The sequence below is a fragment of the Archocentrus centrarchus genome, chromosome 11 (genome assembly GCF_007364275.1).
Source record: "Archocentrus centrarchus isolate MPI-CPG fArcCen1 chromosome 11, fArcCen1, whole genome shotgun sequence".
In the NCBI taxonomy this organism is placed as follows: Eukaryota; Metazoa; Chordata; class Actinopteri; order Cichliformes; family Cichlidae; genus Archocentrus; species Archocentrus centrarchus.
This window is the reverse complement of record NC_044356.1, coordinates 34,428,366-34,456,155: the sequence shown is the minus strand read 5'-3', so window position 1 is coordinate 34,456,155 and position 27,790 is coordinate 34,428,366. Positions and strand designations below refer to the sequence as shown.

At 40.3% G+C, this 27,790-nt stretch overlaps 1 protein-coding gene across 10 annotated transcripts; it reads right to left on the bottom strand.

Annotated features, from left to right (window-relative positions):
* Positions 1 to 1,872: 1,872 nt before the first annotated feature.
* Positions 1,873 to 26,805, bottom strand: atat1 (alpha tubulin acetyltransferase 1). Of its 10 annotated transcripts, none has more exons than XM_030740717.1 (13): positions 26,418 to 26,803; positions 22,994 to 23,054; positions 20,493 to 20,584; positions 20,106 to 20,163; positions 19,857 to 19,970; positions 18,827 to 18,928; positions 17,693 to 17,738; positions 17,209 to 17,254; positions 13,264 to 13,338; positions 12,269 to 12,482; positions 8,683 to 8,768; positions 5,864 to 5,948; positions 4,768 to 4,967 (listed from the first exon to the last, which is right to left on the bottom strand). In XM_030740717.1, exons 1-13 carry the CDS (start codon positions 26,507 to 26,509, stop codon positions 4,920 to 4,922), a joined length of 1,119 nt encoding a protein of 372 aa, XP_030596577.1. In that variant the 5' UTR covers positions 26,510 to 26,803; the 3' UTR covers positions 4,768 to 4,919. The 10 variants fall into 10 exon arrangements, with proteins under 10 accessions (XP_030596575.1, XP_030596573.1, XP_030596574.1 ...); XM_030740718.1 differs by having other exon boundaries at positions 5,894 to 5,948; XM_030740715.1 differs by lacking the exon at positions 5,864 to 5,948 and having other exon boundaries at positions 1,873 to 4,967.
* Positions 26,806 to 27,790: the final 985 nt, after the last annotated feature.

The following is a 27,790-nucleotide window of genomic DNA, read 5'->3' as shown; positions in this document are numbered from 1 at the left end:
AGATTTGGCTCTGACAGAAAAAAAAGAAAACAACCTGTGACGTTTCCCTCACTTTATGTAGACGGTGAAACCATGCAGCTCTTGTTTTAAACATGAAGCCGTTTCCCTGTGAGCAGGGCTCACTTAACTCTGAGTTTCATATGCAGCCTGAAAGGAAAAAACAAGTTCAGCAAGAATGAGCTCTTTGATTAAAAGGTCAAAGTAGTGTGTGAGTTACTCACAAGGCAAACGTGAGAAACCTGGGAAAACTGACTTATGGGTAAAACAGCTTTATACCTACAGGGAAGTTTGCCTCTAAATGTTCAGATGAACTGTGTATTCATCCAGCGGCCTCTGAAAATGCTTTTAATGACCATGCTCAGCAGTGTTTTTGTAACAGGAAAGATATTTCAAAGAGAAGTTTTCAGGGGATATCCAGCCAGATAGAGGAGATGCCAGATGGGTTGTATGAGCAGGTGACACAGTGGTTAATCCTGTGCCTCAAAGCAAGCAGGTTCTTGGTTCAAACCCCAGTTTGAGGCCCTTCTCTGCAGCATTTGCATGTTCTTCCCGTGCCTGCGTGGGCTTCCTCTCATAGTCCAAAAACATGCATAAAATCCAGTGCTGTATGAATGTGAGGTTATTTGATGCCATATAAATGTGACATAACATTACATTGTGAACCATGTCAAACAATAACACTGCTACTGGTTCTTAAACCCACCCTCTCCTATCTTACAGAGTTTGATAATGTCTTTGATTTGTATTTGGACAGAAGAAATCTATTTTATATTATCCTCTACACACCAAAGGAAGGAGAATGGCATCAAAAAGTAATTTTTCTCAAAAAAAACAAAAACAATTTCCACTCAGTCTTATGCCACTTTTTACCCAGGGACTCGAACTCAAAGTGCTGGCTCCAAAATAAAAAGCATCAACTTTCTCCTGAAATATTATGTAAATACATTTTTCTACAAGTCATTATATTGTTAGCTAAATTCACTACAGATCAGTGTGCTGATCCTTCGATGATAATTCCATCATTAGGTGGATATCCGAGAGGAAGGGATATCCAGTCTGGCTTCAGTCCAAATCTGGCCACTTGTGGCTTTGAAATGCCACAATGGGAAATTCAAGGCTTTGAAAAATGAGTTAAAACAAAACAAAAACAAAAAAAAGTGTGATGGGGGTTGAAATGTTGTGCTTTGTAAATTGCATTTTTTTTTACTCAGCATTTTTGAGCCCTCTATACATTTCATAAGTACAGGAGAGAGACACAATAAATCCAGGGCTGGAAAACATAATTCAGGCGTGTTAAAAACTTTAATTTTACACCTACAAGAGTCATAGTGTAAAGACAAAATCAGATTTTTGTGTAACAGGATATTTTATATAACCAACTTTGAGTATCAGTATCATGACAAAAAGCTCCAAGTGAACCAATGAACCACGTAGGTGCATTTAGTCTGTTTATTGGTAGGATGTGTCCAGGGTGGGAGGAACAAAAGTAAATACAGGAAAAAGATGCTGTGTTCTGGTGAGAACATGGAGAGCTTACATACATACACATAGATGCATCTACTGCATCCCAGGTAATCAAGGGATTACCGTGTTCACATGTGCACATGTGAACTGCACCAAAGGGGAAAACAAACCACAGGGACTCAACACCCCAAAGGCTGTTTTCACACCTGCATTTCCTCCCATGGTGATGCTCACAATGCAGGAAATAGATATACAAAGTTATCACAGTGTTTCCAAGTGTCAAGAACTGGAGTGAGAAGTATCAAGAAATTCAAAGAGAACCACACGGTGCAGAACAGGCCTGGGCCATAGATTACTCAATTCAACAGTAGTGTTTGAAATGACTTGTGAATTGCCATTATGTAAAGTGCTTTATATTATATACTGCTGTGTAATAACACAGCAGCACAGAGAGCATGTTTATCTGTCCCATGACACATGAGCTGAAAGCACTTAAGTCGCTGCTTGTGAAATAGCAGCACTAATCAGAATCAATGCCAAAGGCTTGGCTGTACGAGCTGACCGAGTAAACACTGACATTTCAGGAAAAGACTTTCTTCTTTTTTAAAATAACTGATGAAAATACACTATGAAATGTGTGTACACAGCTCCTGCTGTGGCCCTGATGATGTAACAAAGCTTTGAACATCCATAAATAACAAGAGGAGCTAAAAATTTCTCCCTGCCCTCTGGTTTTTGAAGAGGGTTCATCTAGCAAAGTGCTCAAATTCAGGAATTAATGGGACCATTGGGAAACTGTATTAAAGAAATCATCTTATTAGCACTTCTGTCTAGCAAGAAAAACTGTGCATCTTTTATTCCTCTGGTGGCTGCCATTCAAGTACTATGGTGTAAATAGAGTCTGTATCCTGTGTTAGTCTTATCAAATATTGATGTTCATGTTGTTTGAAAGCACATTATATGAGCCCAATGTGATATATGCTAATATGAATTCTTGTCTTTGGCTTAGGTTGTTTGTTCCTCTTCAGCAGGAACTCCACAGCAGACTGACTCAATTGTCAATTTAACAACTTATTCACTTAACAAACAGGGGCCTTAGCATGCGGAAGAACCATACACAGTCACAGCAGCCTGGCACCTCCTCCTCATGCTGGTTACCAGCTTGGTCACTTGGTAAAAATAGCAGAATGAGCTGTTTGGCATTGGCAGAGGAGATTTGGCACATTTTTCATTGGCACAACTCACCAACGCATTTTCCATACAAATGTTGCTCCATTTAAACAGACTTTCCAGCAGTATAAGATTTCATGCAGAGAAGCATTGTTACAAGAAATAATCAACCAAACACAAATTTCATAACTTTTGTGCTGAGTTTATATGTTCTCCTGCTGTAAAGGTCTACAGTGTGATAAGGTCATGTTTATTACAAACGTTTACATTAATTCATGAAAATCCAGTTACTGGAAAGTTGCAGGAAGTTCTATTCATGCGAGTCTTTGCAGGTCATTGTTCAGTTCGTCAAATTAAAACAAAGGACAATCTAGTTTGAAACTAGAATAATTTTTATTTCATTTCTGCACAAATACATCACTCTCTGTTTTTTATTATTTATTTCAGAATTTTATTTTTGTACAAAAATTAAAAATGAGTATCCATCCAGCCAGCCAGCTCAAGAGAGAGCGTCTGGTGGCTGGGCATTAGTCTGCGGTGCTCGGCCGGACACAGCCCAAAGAAGAGACGTGGGCCTGCCCTCCTGTAGGGCCACCACACAGGACGTGTCGTAGGCGTTGGGTGCAATGTGTGTCGGGACGATCCCTGGATATCGGGACATGGAATGTCACCTCTCTGGTGGGGAAGGAGCCTGAGCTAGTGGATATGGATATGGCCTGGGCTCTGTTCCAGTCTGGAGCTGGCCTCAGTAAAAGTTAGTAATTATCCACTTTTGTGTTTGGACTGTACCATCAGCACGCAGGGCAACCTACGGCCAGCCACGGATCTAGTGAGGCACACGCACTGTTAGTAGTACTATGAGCAGATCTGACCATGCATTACCCTGCCATTATAATGCAATAATGCCTTTATCTAGATGTTTTATTTATTCATTTTATAATCTACCATAGCATCTAGATATTTAAGGATTTGTATCATTACATGAAAACATCAACAGTACAAGTATAGTGGTATATGAGTTACCATTTAAAATAATACCTAACACAGAGTTCACTGCATGGTCACATGCACTATATAGCCAAACACCCACTGGAGGATTTGGACTCAGTGTTACACACTCAACACCATCAAATAACTAATTGAGGGAACACCTTCTGGAACACTGATGTTCATCCCTCTTTTCAGAGACTTGGAAAATCAATGCTAAGGTACTATGAAGTCATTCTGGCAGAATGTGGTAGACCAATGCCTCACTAAGGCACTTCAGGAAAAGAAAAAACAAAATAAAACAAGGTAATCTGTCAGCATAAAGGTTGCCTGGACACAGAGTGATGTGTCTTTGGCTGCTTGTTGATGGTAGATACACACAAAACACAGAAATGGAGAATTAGGAGTATTGTATTGCATTATTTCTTTTAAAATCTTTGATGTTTTGGATACAACAACCCAAATCTGAATAACTGAAAATTAAACAGACGATTATCCATTTGTTAAATAATAGAAAAAATACAAAATTAAATTCTCAAAACAATTTTATTAGATTCTTTTTGATGCTGTTATTTACTTAAAACACAGCAGTCACTATGGACCAAGGTGGCATTACTTACTTCTGTTTTGTGCAACTCTTTGTTTCCCTGAATCAACTAACTATGCTCAGTGCAAAGGCTACTGCAATGAAAAAAGGACCTGAGTTAGCCAGTAACACCACTGACTAAATAAGCCAATATTTCAATTAGTATGGATGAGTGCTACAATAAAGCTGCTCTATATTTAGTTCATCTTATCCAGTCCTGGTCAACTGGATGAGATGAACTAGTTGACCGTTGGAACAACTCTTTGGAGGCCACCCAAAGCAGACATTATAAAATCCCTTTTAAAGACTGGAAGTGTAATTTTCCCTGAACTGAGTTTGGGCACTTCTCATCACTTCACTAATAAATTACTGCATCAGGGCCATCAACAACTCAAAAGTCACAGCTTCAACTCAAAAATGTCTGAAAGCATTTTAAGCATCAACATTTTGGCCATCACACATTCACCAGGGCCGAGTGCTCCTGTATTCCTGCTTCTGCTTCACCCACTGGGCAGTGTAGCAGTTCACTCCTGCAACCCATGACAAGTCTCTGTCTTCAACTCTGTCATTCTCCTTCAACACAGGTCTCTGGTTGCCTCCTGCTGGATGCTGTGAACTGTCCAACACCTTCATCTCCTCTTCAGAGCCACAGGATTCAGGATGTGTGCCCCGCTGTGTTTCTCTCCTGTCTAAGGAGGCCTGGCTGCTGATGCTATTCTTCGTGGATGTAGAGAGAGGCGGAAGCAAGACAGGCTGGGTCCTGGGTGAACGGGCAGTTGGTAAAAGGGTAATAATGAGAGTAGAGGACTAAAATTGTAATTAAAATATACTGGATAGTAAGCATATGTGCAAACAAATGTGACTGAAACACTGTGCAGAGGGAAACTTTACATTTTGACCCAAGAATTCCTCCTCGCTTGGTGCCAGAAATGCTCAAATACGCAAGGTTAACAGAAGGAATAATGCAATTTGATTTTGGGGATGCATATAACCTAAAAAGATACAATTTTCTTAACTACTGCAAGGAAAACAAGCAACAGACCTACAGTTCAAATCCAAGGATCGCAGTCAAATTGTTTACTGATATGAAATTGAACACTGACTTCTCCATATTCATGGTTGTGTGAGTGGGCTGTTGCATGCTCTGGTACCCACAGCAAGACCTCGTCAGGTACTCTCTTTCATGAGTAAGAAAACTTTAATGACTTTATGAACAAGCCTCAAACATCTGTATTATGACCATGACATAGTTAGTAAATGCAGAATGTTATAGTTTGTTAACCTAATTTTGTACTCAAACTTTTGTCTGTATAATACATTGTGTGCCTACAACTTGAATTATTTGTGTGTGGAGTCCTGAAGTCCATTCCAGAAGGGAACAGGCTCCAAAGTCTGAAAATCTTCAGATTTTTTTCCCGCCTAACTGCATAAACAGTCAATCACATTCATGTGAGTCTGCATATGAAAACTTTTAGGTGTTTTTTTTTTTTTAATAGTGACAAATTCACCACTAAAACAAACCAAAACACCTGCGATGTTTTTGCGATGTTTCCACATGTTGAGGTGTTTCAGCCACACGTCTGCACACTAAACCTCTATTTTCTTAGTTAACGCTTGTTAACCTGTGAAACAATCAATGGGTCAATGTGTGAATACCTGTTTTGTTGTGAGTGAATATTGGCCAACCTGCATGTGTCTGTGTATCCCAGTGTGTATGACTGATCTCCCACTGCTCTCAGACCTGAGGAAGCACAAGGCGCTAACATGTAAGGAAGGGGAACACAGCACCTGACTGTGTGCACTGCACACGGGACAGAAGCCATTAAATGATTTTGCCCTGATTTGGAGGCCTTGCCCTAAACTTTTATCCATATACTTTTAGTCACCCCTGGGTTAGTAAAATATGTTTTCAATATTAACGATTCTCATTAAATCAAAACAATCGTAAGCATGCTGTAAGACACTGAGATTCTGTGATTATCTTCAAGATTTCTACAAATACTTTTTGGTAACAACATCCTAGATCAGACAAAACATTTCCATGGTAAACAAATTAGAGAAAGTATATATACTGCACTCCTGTACAAGGGTGTATCCTAAATAATGTCTTTCTTTATATAATCTATAACAATAAGCCAGACATAATACATACTTACAAGGTATTCACATTATATTATACTCATGTGTGTGTACAGGAATATTACTACATAATGCACCCATTCTACATAATCTGCTGATGTCAATGCATTATGTATAACATCACTATAATCATAAGACAAACATGTACAAATATAATGCAATCATGTTCTTTACATTTCAGCAATATTGCTGAGCAGTATTGTTGGCAATAATATTGCTCAATGATGAGTCACAGTCAGTACTATTTCATCTCTGACTAACAGACAATGCTCAGCCAATCAGAAGCTGGCATCACAGGCCTATAAACAGACTGGCTCTATACCTCCAAATTTGGGATTCTCCAATTTCCCACTAACTACTGACAGCTGCACAGTGACCTGGGTCAGTTGCTAGATATTGGGAATCCCCACTTTCTCCATTTCAGTCACTAATGGTCAAGTAGGTATAGCCAATCACACAGCACTATATGATCATACTAAACCAATCAGGCATGAAAACGAGGCTGCATGGTATGAGTACAGTATCCTCCAACTTTATTTTGCGGATTAATAATAAAAAAAAAAAGCACTTAACAAGCTGTATGTGGAGAATTACATGAAATGTATTTCCTGGATTTCCTGGATAGTCTGACCACAGTTTAATATGCTGTGGCTGCTCCAGCGTCCCTTTGTGATTATTTTATCACCACTGATTTCAGGACACTAATTTTAAAGAGGAACGTGTTTATAAATTAGTGCCAATCGAATCAAAGGAATGAATTACAGTAATAAGTCAACATGGAAGACATGTATTCCAATGTGTCCAAACACTGTCACTGCTGACACTACTGTATGAAATACCGTATCTTGTATGAGTATTTTGCCCAATGTTTTAGACTGGAGTATGTTTTAGCTAGCCAGCCTGCACTACCGTCTGAGACATAGTTGCCATTTTGCACCAATACCTGTAAATACAGTTGAGCATTCATGGTCTTCACAGATTTGCAAGGTACCCCTGTTACATGCACTTCCACACCCACGTATCATCATGGATACTTGCTTTTGAAGTGTGCACTGATAAGCTCAATGGTCCCGCTCCTCTTTATACCGCAGGACACAGCATCATCATCATCATCTTCTTTCAGCTGCTCCATTTAGGGGTTGCCACAGCATCTTACCCTATCCCTAGCATCCTCCTCTATCACACAGACCCTCTGTATGTCCTCTTTCACTTCAGGAAAAAACAACTTTGTCCTTCATTCATTTCACTTCCCCTGAAATCCTCCTGCCTGGCAGCACCCTTTTCAACATCTTTTGCTCAGTACACCCCAGTGTCCCTCCTGTATCAAAACCATCTCAAACTTGCCTCTCTATCTTTGTCTCCAAACCACTCGACCGGAGCGGTCCCCCCATGTACTTATTTCTAATCTTATCCATTCTGGTGACTCCCAGTGAAAGCCTTAATATCTTCAACTCTGCCTCCTTTCTTTTTATTAGTGGCACCATCTCCAAACTGTACATTATGATGTACGGTTTGGAGATGGTGCAGGTCTCACTGCCGTCTTGTAAACCTTCTCTTTTGCTCTTGCTGCTATCCTGTCAAAAATCCCCGCTGACACTCATCTCCACCAACTCCACCCTACCTTTAAATATATGTTTTCCCTTTACATGGATGAGTATTAACTTGCATGGATGCAGTGGTGAACTGTATTCACAGCCACTCAGAATTAGTCTCTGGCCTTACATACATCCTATTATTATCTTCTGTAGATGACACAATCCTCTGTGTTAAATGTTATTATCAAAGTGCTCAACTACTCACCCACACAGTGTTTCACACAGTGATAAAACCCCTTTATGTCTGACTGGGATACCAATTCATGCTTCTGACTTCATAATAATATTATTATTATTACTGCTAGTATTATTATTATTATTATGGATAGTAATAATAATAGTAATAATAATAATAATAATAATAATAATAATAATAATAATAATAATAATAATAATAATAATATTGTTATTATTATTGTTATTGTTGTTGTTGCTGTTGATTATTGTTGATTATTGTTGCTGTTATTATTATTATTATTGCTATTATTATTATTATTGCTATTATTATTATTGTATTTTTTAAAGCCTTACACCACATTTCCAGTCTCTTGTTGGCATGTCCTAATTTTTCTGAAATGTGTTGCTGGTATAAAATCCAAAATTTAAATTTATTGTCCTGGTAAATCAAGTGTGTAAATGATTTGCATTTTTTTACTTTTACATTTTACTTTGAATCCAATTGTTTTTCAAACAGTGTTGTGGATGTTTTTAACTGTGATTAACACCTTTACCAAACCTTACCTGTAGAGTGTCTGTCCAGCAGTCCAGCAGCCCTGCTGTCCAGGTGCCGACTGTATAAGTTGCATCTGGCAACTAGACCCTGTTGGCTACCAGAGAAATGGCAACAGCCAGCAAAGGAGGATGAGAAGAAAGCCAAAAAAAGATAGAGAGCAAGGTAAAGAAAAGAGGGGACCAGCTCACGGTTGGATAGAAGTCCGAGCCAATGAAATGGTAAGAAAGAAAAAATTAACAAAGGAAAAAAATAAAAGACACAATTACACAACTTAAAATATAACAAAAAAAAATGCATTGTACAACATTCAAATAAAACACATAAAATAAGAAGAATGACATTAAGACTTTGAAGAAAAAAGGTGCGGCCTTAACCACCTTGTTTAAATATAATTCCTGTCTGTGACAGTTGTGTGACAAAATGCAATTTCACAACAGCAGTTTTGTGGCACGCTGTTTAATGAGTTCTAAAAAAGTCAAGCAGATAAGACAAAGCCAGTTTCAGTCTGTTGGGCTGATAACTAGAAGGCCAAAAGGAGCCCGTTCTCTCCTTATTTGAGTCGAATAATTATTCTAGCAAAAACAGACTCCCACTGTATAAGACAGAAACAGACTATCTATTGAACTAAGACACCTCAGCCATTCCTCTGAGAGGAAGGGGCAGCAGTGCCAGTCAAAGGCTGGTCAATGAAAACCTAGCTGAGATCTATTGAGGGAACTATTGATGACAGAAAGAGGAGACAAAATTAATCAGTGGAATAAAATAAATGGGGTAGAATGGGCAACAAAAAAATGTAAGGGAAGTGAAAGAGACAGAAAGAGAGTGTGTTTAGAAAGCAGCTGGTCAGCAAAATAACTACAAATTACTGGACAAGACGCATCAGTGATGGGGATATCCTGTGATTAATGAAAATATGAAATAAATGTAGAAGTCAGGATAACATTACAGCCCCATTTCATAATAGAAAACTCTTCTGCAGACATCTTATTACTTTCTGCTGAATGATTTTTGCCCTGATTTGGAGGCAAGGCCTTTTATCCATATACTTTTAGTCACCCCTGGGTTAGTAAAATATGTTTTCAATATTAACGATTCTCATTAAATCAAAACAATCGTAAGCATGCTGTAAGACACTGAGATTCTGTGATCATCTTCAAGATTTCTACAAATACTTTTTGGTAACAACATCCTAGATCAGACAAAATATTTCCATGGTAAACAAATTAGAGAAAGTATATATACTGCACTCCTGTACAAGGGTGTATCCTAAATAATGGCTTTCTTTATATAATCTATAACAATAAGCCAGACATAATGCATACTTACAGGGTATTCACATTATATTATACTCGTGTGTACAGGAACATGACTAAATAATGCACCCATTCTACATAATCTGCTGATATCAATGCATTATGTATAACATCACTATAATTATAAGGCATACATGTACAAACATAATGCAACCATGTTGTTTGCATTTGAGCAATATTGCTGAGCAGTACGTATGGCAGTAATATTGCTCGATGATGAGTCACAGTCAGTACTATTTATGGTCATTAGCCATACCTGACCAACATGATAGACAACGCTCAGCCAATCAGACGTTGGCATCGCAGGCTAATCAGTAAGGCTGCAGCCTAGAACTGATGTTACTATAAACAGACTGGCTCTGTACCTGGAAATTTGGGATTCCCCAGTTTCTCATATCTAGCTACTGCCAGCTGCTCGGTGACCTAGGTCAGCTGCTGGAACCCCCACTTTCTCCATTTCAGTCAATGGTCAAGTGGTATAACCAATCACACAGCACAATATGATCACATGATGACAGTAAGCCAATCAGGCATGAGAAAGAGGTGGCATATCATTAGCATATATTATCATAGCATTAGCAGCCTAAAATCCTCCATGTTGTTTACTCTCCACTGTATACAGCCAAAGTGTATACAGTGTATGAGGACAGTATCCTCCCGCTTTACAGTATGTCGAGCAGGAGGACAAGAAACCCAAACCACTGACCACTACAGTGAGAGGATGTGGACCGCTTTCCCCCTTGTTCTAGGAAAAAGTTTTATACTATGCCAACACATCTGGAGTGGACTCTGTATTATTGTAGGGTCTTGACCTTGACCAATATAAAGTGGCTGTTGTGATTTGGTGCTATAAAAATAAAACTGAATTGAATTGAACTGATTGGTATTTATGTCATGCTTTTCTAGTCTTATTGGCCACTCAAAGCACTTTTAACAATACATTCAAGTAGTGCTCGATTCTGCACACTTCATAAGAAAGTGTACAGAAGTAGGCTTTAATTTCATCCAGCTCATATCCACGGACAATTCAGAGACACAAATTAAGGTAATATGCATGCTTTTGGACTGTGACAGGAAGCTGAAGTGCCCTGAGGAAAGCCACACAGGAACATGCAAAATCCACACACAGTGTTAGCATCTCCACCACCTGCATCAAAACATCAAATGAGGAAATACATTTTGGAAGACTGCTGTTCCATCCTTTCAGAGTTCCACAGACTTGCAGAACAACAACATGGCAACTGAAGCAGTTTTGGCAACATGTTGCTCCACAACTTACTAAGATGCTGCATTTTTTTCTTTAATCTGACACATCTGTAAGTATGAGGCTGCATTTTTGTACTGGGCACAACAAGTAGCTACATGCACCCATTTCAAAAGTGGTCACCCAGAGGTTCAAGGTGTTGCACCTCAACCTCTGTTTGCATAACCATTTGCAGTTTGATGCAGTCACCAGCTAACCAGTGATTTTTGCCATCCCATAATTACTGTAGTGTGACTGAGCCATAATGTGAACTGGCATTGTCGTCGGCCTTCTGCCCACTGTCAAAGATCACACAGACTTCTGTGAACACCATGTTGCTACTTCAACAGCTCATAGTCAATATTAAAATCTGACAAAGAAGCATACAGTTCAAACTGTGTTGAAAGCATGTTTCCACAAAGGCAGGTAAAGAGCAGCTGAAATAAGACCACAATTTCCATTTATGCTTGCACACGTTCCACTAAATTATTGCACCTACGTCCCAAGCAAAATATAAAGAAACAAGGGGTGGCTCAAGACTTTTTCACAGTAGTGTCAGTGAAGCACATTCAGTATTGCGCAACAAAATGGAATCCACTGAATTTACAAGTGGTCCACGTAAACAACTCAGTGACAGTTGGAATGACGTAGTGACAATGACGAGGGTGCAGCCTCACAAACTTTTTACTGCTAATCCTGCTTCAACTGAACATGACAGCCTGCACACGTGGGAGAACATCTGCAGCTGCAAAGTCAGCATATCTGCTAACAGTGTTCCTTCCCACAGGGCTGCTGTTTCTGTTACTGAGGCCGACACACTGTACAGATTCCATTTGCACTAACTGACCTTGACATGCCAGCAGATGTCAAAACATGTAATATATGGATTTCCATGTAGCATTTCCAGGTGAATTTTGCTGATTTATGACCTGTTAAAGTGTCAGAATTCAATTCAATTCAACTTATGAAGTGCCAAATCACAACAACAGTCACTTTAAGGTGTTTGTCCAGAACGAGTGGATGTGTGTGACTTCTTACCTCGTGCGTCTTGCTCTGCAGCGATCGACGAGAGGTGACCGTGGGCTCTGGTCCCTGTTGCCCCCAGGGGAAGAAGGTGGGGCGACTCGGGGGGGTGCCCTGGTGGGGGAGGATCCGACGCTGAGGGAGTGGGAGTACTGGGAGTATACCGACCGCTGGGGGGAGTGGGAAGGAGCAAATGGCCAGGGAAGACTCCTCTGCTCCTGACGAACAGCTAGACAGGAAAAAAAAAAAATTATACTTTATGAATCGTGCTAATTGAAAGCATATTTTACAACCTCTGTCCTTGTTGAACGCTCACTTTAAGAAAAATCATATCATTCTATCAGTATGCAGAGATTAAACGTTCTTTCATTGGCAATTTCAGCTGATTCATCTTTTACCTGTAGCCATCACACTCTGCCCACACCTGTTTCTGCATCACTGAAGTGCTCTTTGGCCTGGTTTCAGCTTTTATAATTAACCCCTAAAAAAGAGCTCTTATGTATGTGCTCAAGTTGGGGATTGATGTCAAGGTAGCCTGTAGCCTGACATTTATATTGTTAACTGGTAATTATATCACAATGGATTTCAAACCATGTTAAGGATTAACACAAAAGTAATGGAACAAGTAGTGTAATTAATTATTTTCTCCAAGGAATAATTAGGTTATATAATGCATCACTTTTTAAACATGTAACAATACATTACTTTTTTGAGTAACAACCCCTACATGCTATAACTATAGGATTTACTTGGTTTCCACTGAGTTAGTGTATAAGATTTTATTAAGGAACAACCCAGTCTAAGAAGTTGAACCAGCTCCAATCGGTTCTTCAATTTTCTGACTCATCATAAAAGAATTTGTGATAACTTCCAAGTTTTTTCCAGCACATTTTGTTTCCACAGTTTATATCAGTGTTACTCAGACAAAAACAAACTCTTATGACCATATACTTAGAATAGAAGCTAAGTGTTTAATGTCAACACTAAGGCAAAGTGACAGGACTGTTTACCTTCTCTCTCCATTAAAGAGTAAGGCTTGATCTCGCCGTCCGGTTTTTTGGGGGGAACTTTTCTCAACTGGGCCACTGTAGAGGAGAACAAACTCAGAGCAGAGCCAGAAAAGGAACATGCCCCACCCCCAAATCCCCCTCCTTACAACACAGCCCAACATATCCTTTATAAGCTCCTTTGTATGGAAGCACAAAACTGTTGATATTAAAAATAAAGAACTAAATTATTATCATAAAGTGCCATGCACTAAAATATGTATGCATTCATTACGTAGGCATTCATTAATTTCTAAAATGTACCTTTGTATTAACTTCTCTTAATTATTTACTTTCCAAACACTCCATGAATTGCCAACTTATCATGGTGGAGGGGTCCCAGGGGATCCCAGGTACTATGTTGTCTGGGGGGTTTTGCCCCCGGTAGGTCTCCCAAGGCAAATTGGTCCTTGGTGAGGTGCCAGACAAAGAACAATTCAGACGACCCTCGTGAGAGATCACCAAAACAGTTTACCCTGCCTGGGATAGGGTGGCCTGGGGAAGCTGTTCAAGGGAGAGCGCCTTGTGGCCAGGCCTTAGCCCGTGGGCCCCGGCCAGGTGCAGCAAGAAAGGGGAGACATGCGCCGACCATGTGCAGGAGGTGCTGTAGGGGAGAGGTGCAATGTGAGCCAAAGGCAGTGGCCCTGTCACACTGATCTCCAGCTATCAAGGATGGCAATTGGGACATGGAACGTCACCTCTCTGGTGGGGAAGGACCCTGAGCTAGTGCATGAGGTTGAGAGATATAGTCGGGCTCACCTCGACGCATGGCCTGGGCTCTGGAACCAGTCTCCTGGACAGGGGCTGAATTCTGTTCCAGTCTCGAGTTGCCCTCGGTGAGAGGCGGCGGGCTCGTGGTGGGAATCCTTGTATCCCCTTGGCTTGTTGCCTGTATGCTGGAGTTTTTTTCCGGTGGACACGAGGGTTGTTTTCCAGCATATTCTGGCCAGGAAATGGGTCCAAACAACATACTGTTATTTGGCGCATTCGCGCAAACAGTATGTTTTGTTATTGAACTTCTGTGCAAACCACAGTTTGTCTACAAAGAACACCATGTTCAAACATAAGGATGTCCATAAGTGCACGTGGCACCAGGACACCCTAGTATCATCAGATTTGTGGCCATATGTTCTGGACACTTGGAAGAGAGGAGCTGAGCTGTCAGCTGATCACCACCTGGTGATGAGTTGGATCCGGTGGTGGGGGAGGACAGACCTGACACACCTAAACATATAGTGAGGGTGCACTCTAGATGTCTGGCAGAGGCATTCTGGGAGGCTGAGGACATTGATTCTAAATGGACCATGTTCCACACCTTCATTGTTGAAGCTCATGGAGCTGCCATGGTGGCAATCCCTGAAACAGATGCTGAACACCGGAGGTCAGGGTAATAGTAAATGGTAAATGGACTTATATAGCACTTTTCTACTCTACTTAAACACTCAAAGCACTTTATACAACATGCCTCAGTCACCTTCCCCTGGGGGGGTTTTCCCCTGGGATCCCTGGGACACACAAACCCCTCCACCACAATAAGTTAGCAATTCATGGAGAGTTTGGAAAGTAAATAATTAAGAGAAATTAATACAAAGTTAATAAACACAGCAACAATGTAACTAACTTTTTTTGGGTCACATTTTAGAAATGAATCAATGCCTACATATTTTTTCAAACCCATTCATACAAACACTTTTTTTCTACACCTAAGTTCTTTCTATCTAGCATTCGCACACATTCACACTCCTCCACATACAGATTGATGGACATTTACTTTCCTACCTAATTTTCCATTTAATTAATTAACTAACTATCCATGCATCCATTTTTGTTCACTTATCCGGGGCTGGGTCGTGGGGGCAGCAGCTTAAACAGAGAAACCCAGACCTCCCTCTCCCCAGCCACCTCTGCCTATCCGTGGGGAATAGAGAGGTGTTCCCAGGCCAGCCAAGCGTGCCTTGGGTCTGCGCCGGGGCCTCCTCCCTGTAGGACATGCCTCAAACACCTCACCAAAGATGGAGTAGCGGCTGTACTCTAAGCCCCTCGGGAATGACTGCACTCCTCACCCCATCGCTAAGGGAGAGGCCAGCCACCCTGTGGAGGAAGCTTACTTCTACCATTTCTACCTGCAATCTTGTTCTTTTGGTCACTACCCAAAGCTTGTGACCATAGGTGAGGGAATGGACGTTGATCAACTGGTAAATTGACAGCTTCACTTTTAGGCTCACCTCTTTCTTTACTACGACGGACCGACGCAGCTTCTCCATCACTGCAGCTGCAGCCCCAATCCGTCTGTCAGTATCTCGCTCCCCTCTCCTCTCACTCTTCAACAAGATAATTAAACTCCTCCAACTTGTAGCAACTCGTAATTAATCAATTTTTTTGTTAACTACTGAATTAATTCACTTCAGTGAGTGCGTGATGTCTTGTGGATAGAGGGAAGTGGCGTTGCTGTAACTTACGGGGTTTTATGCATTTTCTTTTAAAAAAGGGGAAAAATATATTGCTGGTGATGTTACATCTGAATTCTGCCATGAAAATATAAGTCAGTGTAGCTACAGGTGAGTGTCCAAAATTTTTGACTGGTACTGTACATAGTTTCATAACATACATTGTGAGTGTTGCGTTAATCAGCCATTTCAGTGTATCCCATGTCTGTTTACACTAGCTGGTTGTGGTGTTACTCTGGAGGTGTGTTAAGCATCTTTGTCCACTTCAAACCATGCTGACTTAGTGTCAGCAGAAGGCTAGATACAAACAGCAACTCATTTCATATTACATTTCTGTTTCATATTAGAAATCATCTGGCGCATTATACTGAAATTTTACAGGTTTACATGGCACATCACTAACAAGTGAAACAGCTACATTTCTAAATGTAACTGCAAATCAAATTACATTTCTAATTTGATAAATTAACATAAGTATTTAATAATAATTTAAGGTGATATTGATGGTTTTAGACCGTTGTGCTCCACACAGTTAAAAAGTGTTTCCTCTGGCAGGACCATTTCTACTTTTTAAAAGGATTTCTAGTGCTGACAGCTGGGAAACTGTCTGTGAAAGGGAGGATCTGCTCTAAAACAGGATTCATATGTTAGCAACATCAGCAGCTCACATGAGATTTAGCAATTAAAGCAAAATTTCTCTCCAAAACCTGAAACTAAAACTGGACCGAATGTTGTCATTGCAGACCGTTCCTGACATGATCATTATGGACTCAGTCTTTTATTCTGTTTTTGTTCAGTTACCTGAGCAGTTTGAAATAGCAAGAATCCAATGTTTAAATTATTTTTTTTGTCTGCAAGTCAACAGTTCAATATGGACCTTAAAGTATCAGTACTGTCATACTCATAAGGTGCAGTCAAATACATTCTCCAACTCCCCTGTAAAATAAACTAAGACCATAAATCTCCACCATCTCCTTCAATATTTCTTACATTTATTTTCGCTTGGCACCTTTTCCTGATCTGTACTATAAGGCAATCCAGGCTGATGTCAGGCAAATCTTGTTAACCACTGCCTTGTTGTTTGCAGTTACAATAATTTAGTGTCAGCACTTTTAGCTGCTTTTAACAAAGTGACAGACAGCAGAGGTTCAGGAAACAAGCAGATCTTGTTCCTTCAGTCAGGCGGTCTGGGGGGATCTGAGGTGCAGGTTGTGGATTTCTCTGAATACTGCAGTACTCTGACACCTGGGACTGTAGGTTCAATGTATGACATGATACATTACACATGGCATATATTGTACCTATACAGTAAGGAGATATATACAACTGATGGGGAAAAAACTGAAGCATCATACATATTAAACTGAACAAAGTTCAAAGGAAACGGAAAAGGAAAAAGGAACAGGAAGGGCAGGGAAGGGAACAAGATGTATGAGAAAAAAAAAGAGAGAAAAGTCCTTACAAAAAGCCGTACATCCTCTGAGCCCTCAGAGGAGAAGAGGGTGACCCTGGGAGAGTGTGTTGAAACAAAAGATTTTGGAAATGGAATAAAAGCAGAGCAGCACTCTTTTGGGTTGAGTGCCCCATTTAAACTTAAATATGTACTTCCACAAAAGCATGTAATAAAAGAGATAAACTTAATATGATGGCAAAAATCCAACAGTTTACTTCAAGGTGTAACACTCTAATTGTTACACAACTGAACTCGAGAACATGTAGCCACAAAAGCATGGTTGTTCTCGTACTGTACCCCCTCATTTCCAAACAATGGGAAGCAAATTCTGTGTTGATTTAGAAATACCAAGAACGGTAACAAAACAAAAGCTCCACCGGGAAGCTTCTCATGTTTGGAGCTGCTTCTTGAGCAACACCTCATCGTTCATGTTATCACAATTTCATAACGTCTTTCAGAACAGCAGTGGGACCAAAGTGGTGAAAAAAGTTACCTGCTCTGTTGAGGAAGAAGCCCTCAAACACCACAAAGTTATTGACCTGGACAGAATAATAAGGAAACCAAGATCACTAAAATTGCTCATGAAAAGTTGGTAACTGTGCATTCAGCCTACAATACAGCTCACAATCTGAAGCCTTGTTGATAATGTCAACCTCTATGAAAGGCATCAAGTAAAGAAACTCTTTGGCATAAAACTGCAATACTAAACTTTATTAGAGAACATGAAAAGTTGGCTGATGAATCATCAGAGCACATTTTTGGTCAGATGAGATCAAGATATCTTTGTTAAGTTCAGATAATTTACATGGAGAGCAATTATATTATATGCAAAAAATACTGTGGAGATGACATTTATAGATGCCACTGCGGCTGTGCGGATGCACCAAAATACCTTCTGAGACCCGTTTTAAAGTCCACAGAAGCCTGCATGAAGATGAATATAATGATAATGGTACAAAGCACATGGCCAAAATCCAGACTTCTCACAGAAGTGAAAACTATGGTCTGGCCAACTGACATTCATCAGAACATCTTTGGGGTATTTTAACGAGAAAGGCAGATCTTCACAAACCCTCCAAGAAAGCAGCTGAAATAAACCTCTAAATCTAAACTGTTCCAAAGAGCAAATACCCTTTAACTTAAAGTAAGCACCCCGAGGTGGCTGCGTGCTGTGATTTGGCACTATATAAATACAACTGAATTGAAGTAATCGAATTACTGTAAGGTGATACAGTTTGGAATCATTTGAACTGTATACTGGATGTTGTTGCCTTGTAGTGGCAACAGAATGTGACACTATTAACTGAGTGCATTATACAAACAGCTTTTGGACACCTTGTTGTCTCAAAAAAAAATCTACTACAGATTTCAAACAAAACAGCAGTATTAAAAATATCCAAACTCAAATGAGAAAGAGGAGGGTGTGTAAGTGGAGTCTAATTATAACCATGGTCAGAAGAGAAACCCACTGAAAGTCAGGTGCATTTTCTTTGTTCCTCTGAGGTAATAAAGTTCACATTTTCATTTGGAAAAGTGGACGAGAGGCAGATCTGTTTAAATACAGTGTGTAGTAGACAGAACACATCAAACTATTCCAACACACTACAGTGTGAAGTGCAGCCTGTACCTGAGGAACGCTCTGTGTCAGGCAGTAATGCTTTGCCAGGAAAGACAGCAACTTAGGTGAGGGCCTGTCATAAGCCATCAGCACTGGTTCTAAATTCTTGTGCTGAGGAGGGGAAAGAGGAGAGAGAGTGCGTGTGAACAAATACATGCAGTTATTAACACAGCAATGACCTGCAACACTAGTACCATCATATTAGGTACCAGTATCATATTGTTCCATTTTGATCTGTGACAACTTATATCACCTGGATTCCTGAAGCAGCTTTTATTTGCTGTACTGGCAGTGTAGTGCAGAAGTACTCCACTGACCCGTGGAGTACTTCTGATGAACATAAAACACCACTCTGGTGTCAGCTCTGAAACACACACACATCCATAGGGGTGTGCACTGCCTCTGGCACCCCTGTGTGTGTTCTATGTTTCAGTCCTCAACACGCAGCAGCTTGTTAGAGAGTAAACAATGAAAATGTTTTTGCAGCACATGCTTATATGTGTGCGTCTTTGTTTCAGATGTCTGTGCGTGTGGATTCCAGGAGGAGGCTGGCTGGTGAAATAAATAGTTACTTACATGTACAAAGTATATGTGTATGAAATGAAGCCAAGCGACTGATGGCTGTATGGATGAATATTTCAGGATCACTGAATAAGTACTTTGCATTTTAATTTGTTGGTGGTTGTTCATTAGTTAGCAGTTAAGCTTATGAACACAAATAAGATTTTACTCTTCTACAGAGTTCAATGTTTTTGACTCAATATTAATCCGTAGTGCCACTTTCAGCATTTCAGTGGATAGACAAGTTGCCTCAGTCAATGTTTCATTGTCAGTGTTTTCCAAACAGTTCTAATAGAACCCAAAAAGGCTAAATAAAAATGAGGTATTCTGCACTTTTTCCTGTAACTCACCTGTTTGAACGAGCCTTCCTCTTTTATATACTGTCTGTGCTTTCAGCCCATCCCACCCCGTCTTGACAAACAATGAATCCCACAAAGAGCCCCGTCAGGTTTCCAGTCATTTGAGAGGAATGTCTCACCTGCAGCATGAAATCAAACAGCTCCAGCCCATAGCCATTTCGCTGCAGGTTCTCTGCTATGTAGAAATCCAAAACACACAGCGGCTCTGCCTCTATGTGCACACCCTGTCGGTCCTGTGGAGGAAACACAGCAAGCATACCTGAAAAGCTATACAGGAAGTTCAAACAGACAGAAATCAGTGCTATCTGTAATTAAAGCTAGGCTGAAAGGAGAGAACTTAAAAGAATTAAAGTAAATTGTTGACTCACCAGCAAAAATAACTTCTTGTAGCCAACCTTCAGAAATCCCACAACCACACCGCGTCCTCTGTATTTAGAAGACAGGAGAGGGGGGTTAGTTTGACTTGGACCGGGGGTGGGGGTGCCTAATAAAGAGTAACGAGCAATAAGAAATACAAATATCAACTTTGTTTTTCCATTTGGATGATTTGAGGAGAGCCCTTGTCATGTGCATTAAACACAGTGTCTTCTACATGTCAACACTACAATGCATGCTTTACTATTTCAACATGACTCAGCACCGGTGAGCTGAGCAGGTCCTACCGATAAACACCGACTCAGTCATTCCAGAGACAAACAGTGGAACGCTTGTGCATGAAAAATGAGTGAAAGCTGAGGAAAGGATGTGTGACGTACCCGCTGCTCTCTCCATCCTTCAGCAGGTAGAGCTGATGCCTCTGGGACTGCAGCTTGGAAGCACTTGTTATAGGTGCTGTAAGCTGTTGAGCCTGAGGGAAGAAAACATGAAAGTTGTTAAAAATATAGAAACAGTATTATCACAAAGGTGTCATCTGAGTTTTTCAATTCAGGTCACTTCAACTGAACACTTCAGTATTCTTCACCAGACAGTTCTTTGCAAACATCTCTGTCAAAGTTCACATTCATATCTTATTGCCAATGGCATTTTAAAAGGCTATTTAAAGCTTTCCGTCATATCAAAAAGTCTCTCCTGCACAGCAAATTTCTTCTGTTGACAGAGACCATTAGAAGTTTAAGCAGTGATGGAGTGTACTGTGCATGTCTCTATAAGTTACATAACACAGAGCTGGCATGTGGAATAGGTGACATAGGCAGTTTACTATGGTTATGTTGCAATAAGCCTAGGCCGCTGGAGGGTTCCCATGATGCACTGAGTCTTTCTTTTTCACTCACCTCATTTCACTCTGTTTATACACCACTCTGCATGTAATCATTAGTTATTATTAATCTCTGGCTCTCTCTGACTGCTCCTCAGCCTGGTTCTGCCTGAGATTTCTTCCTGTTAAAGGGAGTTTTTCTTCCCACTGTTGCCAACTGCTCGCTCATAGGGGGTCGTTTATTACTGTAGTGTCTTTACCTTCCAATAGTTGCCTTGAGGCGACTGTTGTGATTTCACACTGTATATATAAAATTTAATTGAATATCATCCTCCTAGACTAAGATGGCTTCTTGGAAGAAATTGGTAAACTTTTTTTTTTAGAAAATGACAACAAAATTTGTATTATTATCTCAGGTCATTTCAATATTCAAACACTGACAGCAGCATCAGCTCCGACACCACAGAGGTCATACAGGTTAGTATTAGAATGCTTTGATTTTAAACAGCATGTGACTGGACCCAACGTCACATGCTTGTTCTGAGGTTTTCTAGAAGCCTCAATGTCCCAATCACAAATGTTCTAGATGATGCCATCTCTGATCACAACTGTTTATTTCTAGAAGTATTTTGTTCATCTGTACAAACAAATACCAACTTTGCTGATGCCATTTCTTGAGTTTTTAACGATATTGCTCCTGTCAAAACTATTAATGTACATGGTGCACCTAAGGCATCCTGGAGAAATTGTGAAAAGGTTAAGATGGCAAAAGGAATCTTAAGGCGAGCTGAGAGAAATTATAGAAAAGAAAAATTACAGATAAATTTTGAAATATATACAAATCCACTTTACTGCTACAATGAAATAAAATCATCCAAACAATCCTACATCTCCCAACTGATTAATAACCAGTCTAACTCTGCTTTTTAATTTTCATCATTGATAAACTACTTAACCCCTCCGAAACCATGCCAACTGAATTTTTTCAACAGATAAGTGACAAATTTGGTTCTTTTTGCAAGAACAAATATTCAAATATTTGAAAAATTGTTTACAAAAAAACTGAATGAATACCTTTCTTGTCACAGTCTTTGTGATAAGGCCCAATCAGGGCTCAGATCCAATCATAGCACAGCCCTTACTAAAGTCATCAATGACCTGAAGCTCAGTAGTGACTCTTCTTGATCTCACTGCCTCTTCTAACACTGTGGATCATCACAATCTAATTGAAAAGCTTCGTGACTGGTTAAACAGGTCAGGTTCTTGATTGGCTTTCAATGCACTTAAAAGGTGGAAGTTTTTATGCTTCAATTAGCAGTTTTAGAACTGCACAAAAATTCAATCAGGGTTTCTCCTTGGTCCATTACTCTTTAACCTCTACATGCTCCCACAACAACCATGATATAGTCCATCATTTTTATGCTGTTGATACACAGCTGTAATTGTCCTCTATCCTCTTTTCACAAAGTAATGAGCTGCATTGATGATATTTATTGCTGGATATCTCAAACAAGACAGAAATATTTGTTGTTGGTCCAAAAAGTCAGAGACTGAAAACGTGTTCATATTTATCACCCCTGTCTCTGAAGCAAAGCAAGCAAATCAAGAATCTTGTTATCATTTCAGAGTTAATTGTTGTATGTGCCAACTGAACTGGAAAACATGGTTCCGGAAATACTGAAGGTAAGATAAGTAGTGATATTTTGATGTCGTCAATCGACTGCATAGAAACTCTGTTTATTGTGATTTTGATTTGGAATATGATCTGACACCATGATTCTACTCAAGGAGACAGTGTACATATAAACTTAGTGTATGACTTTGTGGGTGTGCTGTGGCTTTAGCAGATGACAGTACAAAGAAATTCATGAAAAGCTGACATCTGCTTGTTCTGAAAATAGGTAAAATAAATAAATATTGGAAACCAACTACTTAAAGCAGTCTGAAACCTGAGCATGTGACTGAGAGGAAAATAGTAAGATTTATACAATGAAAACAGCAGAATGTTTTCTTTTGGCACACGTCTTTACACAGAAAACTAAACAGACTACACAGACTTGCCTTTGCTGAAGCCCTCCCAAGTTCATCAATAACTGTGGCTATGTGAGCTTGAAGATCTGGCCTGCAAAGACAACCAAAGAGCAGAATATGGTTAGACAAACAGCCCATTTCATTTTTTTTTTAATTCTAGACACTTTACTTCTTTCTCCCAGAACATGTAAATGCAGAACCCAGATGACCCACCTGCAGAATATAAATTCACTATTCTGTCTGGGACTTTGAAACTCACTCTGGCACTGGTTCTTCTTGGGAGCAGGGGAGTCACATTTGTGTTGCAGTCTGGTTTCCACTAGGACAGGGCGTAACACAGGCGAGTGAGGAATTTGATGCTGAGCAATTGAAGGCGAACACAGTGCAGCAGCTGACCCAGATGCTGCTGTCCTTCAGTTCCATCACATTTGATCCATGATTCCAGGGCATAAAATACAGTCTCCTCTGGCAGTCATCACATTGGCAGTACTCACAGATGAATTTGGTTGCAGCCAGGCACAGATCATGACATCTGTAAGTCTCTGCGAAGCAGGAAATGCCTATGCAGTTTCCAGGATCCAGATCATCTGGCTTTCTATGGTTCTGAGAGAAATTCTCAGCCCCGTGCAACAGTACCTCAGCCCGGGGCAGCGCCAGGCAATCAGCCCCTAATCAGAACCCTCTTTCGATGCACTGGAACTCAACCTCAAAGGTCTGCTTTTCTGAGATGTAAACATGGCCTTAAAATAAGGACTGATGCTGGCCGGCACTACTTTGTGGGCATGGATCTTTGTATCACTCACACACCCCACAAGGTCACATAGTTTGTGATCCTGTTGCAGGAGCTGTAGGCCTTACAGCAGCTGCTTTGAGTGAGGCTGTGCCAGACTTGCAAACATATAGGACTAGTCCTGCTAGTCCATCTGTAATTAATTGTCTGTCTGGTGTGCTGCTGGAATGAAATATTTTGCAGTGGGGATGACAGGGAACCCTGGGCAGTTATCAAGAAAACAACTTGCAAAAAGCTTTATCTTGTCTGACCATAATATTTTTGTCCAGATGGCATTTAGTTTGTCTATGTGGGCATCTGCCATTTCCATCAAGCTTGAAGGTGTCTATTTTGGAACAAAGGCTTCTTCCATGGTTGCCACCCTCTCAGTCCATGGCAATGCCAAATTTGCTTCAATGTGAGCAGTGATGCTGGTGTTCCAGCAGTTTCCAGTTCATGGCAGGCTTGAGGCTTGGTGGTTTCTGAACATACTAACCAAGTTCCTCTCATCTGACAGTGTCAGTTTGGGCCTTTTTCCAGACCTTGGCAAAACAGTGACACATCCAAAAAAACTTGTATTTATGAACAATTGTTTGAACTCATGATGTTGGCATCTGCAGCTGTATAGATATGGCTCCAAGAAACCTTCCCAACAATCTACAATTGTTCTGAGTTCCTTGAACTATTCACTTAGTGCCATCAAACAAATACTTTTATTGCTGGGAAGGAGAAACTGCCAGCTGTAGTCAATCAAGATTACTAACGAGAAGTTAACAGGCCTCGGCCTTGCAAAGTTAAAAAATATTATAGAGCCTTCAGCACCACTTATTAAAAGATTTAAATTGGTGTATGTATGATTGAGCCTGTATGTATAATTTTGACCCTGTGTGGAACAGAGAAAATCCAAAGTGAAGCCACACTTGTGCATCTCCAAAACTGCAGCTCCTGTGGGGTGTTCCTGGTCTGCAGTGGTCAGTATCTATCAAAAGCACTGGTGAACCAATGAGAGGGTCATGGGTGGCCAAGGCCCATTGATGCACGTGGGGAGCCAAGGCTAACCTGTGTGCTCTGATCCAAGACACAAGCTATTTTAGCTCAAACTGAGGAAAAATGCAATGCTGGTTCTGACAGAAAGGTTTCAGAATACACAGTGTACCTCAGTGTGTTTTGTTGCATAGCTGCATACCAGTCAGAGTACCCATGCTCACTCGTCCACTGCCAAAAGTGCCAACAATGGGCATGTGAGCATTAGAACTGGACCACAGAGCAAAGGAAGAAGGTGCCCTGGTCTGATGAATCACATTTTCTTCTACATCATGTGGATGGCCAGGTGCATCATTCACCTGGGGAATTCCTGGCACCAGGATGCATTATGGGAAGAAGGCAAGCAGACGGAGGCAGTGTGATGCTTTGGACAATGTTCTGCTGGAAAACTTTGGGTCCTGCCATCCATGTGGATGTTACTTTGATACGTACCACCTACCTATGCATTGTTGCAGACCATGTACACCCATTCAGAGAAACAGTTTTCCCTGATGGCTGTGGCCTCTTTCAGTCATTTTTGCCCTGCCGCAAAGCAAAAATGGTTCAGGAATGGTTTGAGGAGCACAACAATGAGTTTGAGGTATTAACTTGGCTTTCAAAGCGCCAAGATCTCAATCCAATCAAGCTTCTGTGGGATATGCTGGACAAACCAGTGTGATCCACAGCCCAGGCCCCACCTCACAACTTCCAAGACTTAAAGGATCTGTTGCCAACATCTTGGTGCAGACACCACAACACACCTTCAGGGGTCTAGTGGAGTCAGGGCTGTTTTGGCAGCAAAAGGGGGACCAACATAACATTAGGCAGGTGGTCATAATGTTATGCCTGATCAGTGTGTGTACAACTGCTTTCTGCACAATATCTCTAAACACAGATACTGAAAAAACAGTTCATGCATTCAGTACTTCCAGGCTGAATTACTGTAATTAACTAGTTGCTCTAAAAAGCCTTTAGTCAATGCAAAAAGCTGCATAAAGAGTAATAACAGGGAATGGAACGCAAGATCATCTTTCTCACATAGTGGCATCTCTTCATTGGTTCCCAGTTAAATTCAGAATTTAATTTAAAAATCCTCTCTTCACATACAAAGTCTCGATTAATCCGGCCACATTATATCTTAAAGAGCTTATCACATTATTCTAACACAGTTTTAAGTTTAGACCCAATACCTTCATGTTTATAAAGCTCACAGATGTGGATCAGACTGCTGCGGGACTTGTTGCACCTCTTCTCACTGCCAGCATATGTATCACTGCAGAATTACATTTTTGTCTCTGCTCTGTTTTGTCTTGTCTTCCTCTTCTCTCGTTTTTCTTTTCTCTCTTCTTTGTTTACTCCCCCCTCCCGCCAGTTGCGACACATCCCCGCCCCTCCCTGAGCCTGCTTTCTTCCTGTAAAACAGAGTTTTTCCTTTCCACCGTCGCAAAGGGCTTGCTCATAGAGGTCGCTTGATTGTTGGGGTTTTCTCCCGAATACTGTCGGGTCTGTTCCTTACAATATAAAGCACCTGGAAGCCAGTTGTTGTGATTTGGGCCTATATAATAAACCTGAGTTAAAAACCTGGATTCAATTGAACTGAATATCAGGAACTAAAATGTAAAATACTAATAATAAAGAGACAAGCAGACCTTTGAAACTTACCTTCCTGCAGATTTGCGGCCTGCAATCAGGGTCTGATCCATGACAGAGATCCTCTCGGAGAATAATTGGTTTATGTCAAAAGGAAACTCCATATTTAAAACTAACAAGACCGCTATAATACCGAGCTAACGCTCTAGCTAGCTAACGGTGCACTGCACTGCCGCTATCCTGTGTCACTTACGGAGATAGCTCGATAATGCAAAGGCAACAGTAAGCTCACTGATACTAGTCCCAGGACGAAAACTCTTTAGCATTACGCTGACAGTTTGAGAGACACTACATAATGCTCTGGGTTACAAATGCAAGCACTTGCTACATACATGGTCACTGCAGCTCCATTGTGTCTATAGTTTTCAGTCCCTCCCTGGCAACATGAACCGTAATATTGGTAAAAGAGTTGTTGACAATCTGATGTACATCTGCTGAGCTCATTTAATGTGAATCAACGTCTTTGAAAATAATAGGTTTTTGCAGTTCCTGCAGCTCAAAGCCTGTTGGGTGATAATTACATAACAGGTCAGCTTATTATCTCTACTATAACTGTGCGAAAATTGAGGGGGAGCAGTTTGTTTCAGGTTTACGGTAATATGACGGCTGGAGAGGGAGGTTACCGCCTGGTAGCCTAATTTGTTTTAAAGATACTGTCTGCAAAAAAGCAATACTACTACCAGCAGAATTACTCCTGGGGCAAAATAATAAAGAGAATTCATTTATACTGAAAGACAATGCATTTATAAATGTCATGAAATTTAATCTCATGAATGAATAAATATACTGTAACTCAACCCAGCGTTTATCAATCCAGCAATCATTCTCGTGAAAGGGCAGGTGTATATTACCAATCACAAACATGACCTGGCAGCAGAGCGGCTGATTTCACGGAGGGAGATAAAATTGTAATATTAGAGAAAATATCGAGAGTTAAAGACAAAATACGGAGTGAAAGTGCCACAGGTGCTCCAGACAAAGCAGGGTTTGAGTGCCTACAACAACAACAACAAAGCACTGTAAAATATAATATTAAAAACAAACAGAAGTTTAGATTCACCCCGTGGGCGTGTACATCATGGTAATTTGGGGCTTTTAATGATTTCTTTGAATGGTTCTTTTTCCAGGGTGGAATGATTGTATAGCATACATCTTTAATGACTTAAAAACACCAATAAATAAATAAATACATAAAATAAAAAAATAAAAATAAAAATAGCACCAATAAATAAATAAAATTAAAAAATTAAAATAACACCAATAAATAAATAAATAAAAAATAACAAGAATTAGGTGCACAAGATTTAATTTATTTTGGATTTTCTCTAGTCCACACAGGGTCAAAAGTACACATATAGGCTCAAATATATACACTTTACACTTAG

Excerpts from the sequence above, each read along its gene's own strand:
- atat1 (XM_030740713.1), bottom strand. The coding sequence starts at position 26,509 with ATGGAGTTTCCTTTTGACATAAACCAATTATTCTCCGAGAGGATCTCT. Across the intron at positions 20,164-20,492 it reads AAGGATGGAGAGAGCAGCGG|AGGACGCGGTGTGGTTGTGG; the intron begins GTACGTCACACA and ends TTCTAAATACAG. Across the intron at positions 12,483-13,263 it reads CTCTTTAATGGAGAGAGAAG|CTGTTCGTCAGGAGCAGAGG; the intron begins GTAAACAGTCCT and ends TTTCCTGTCTAG.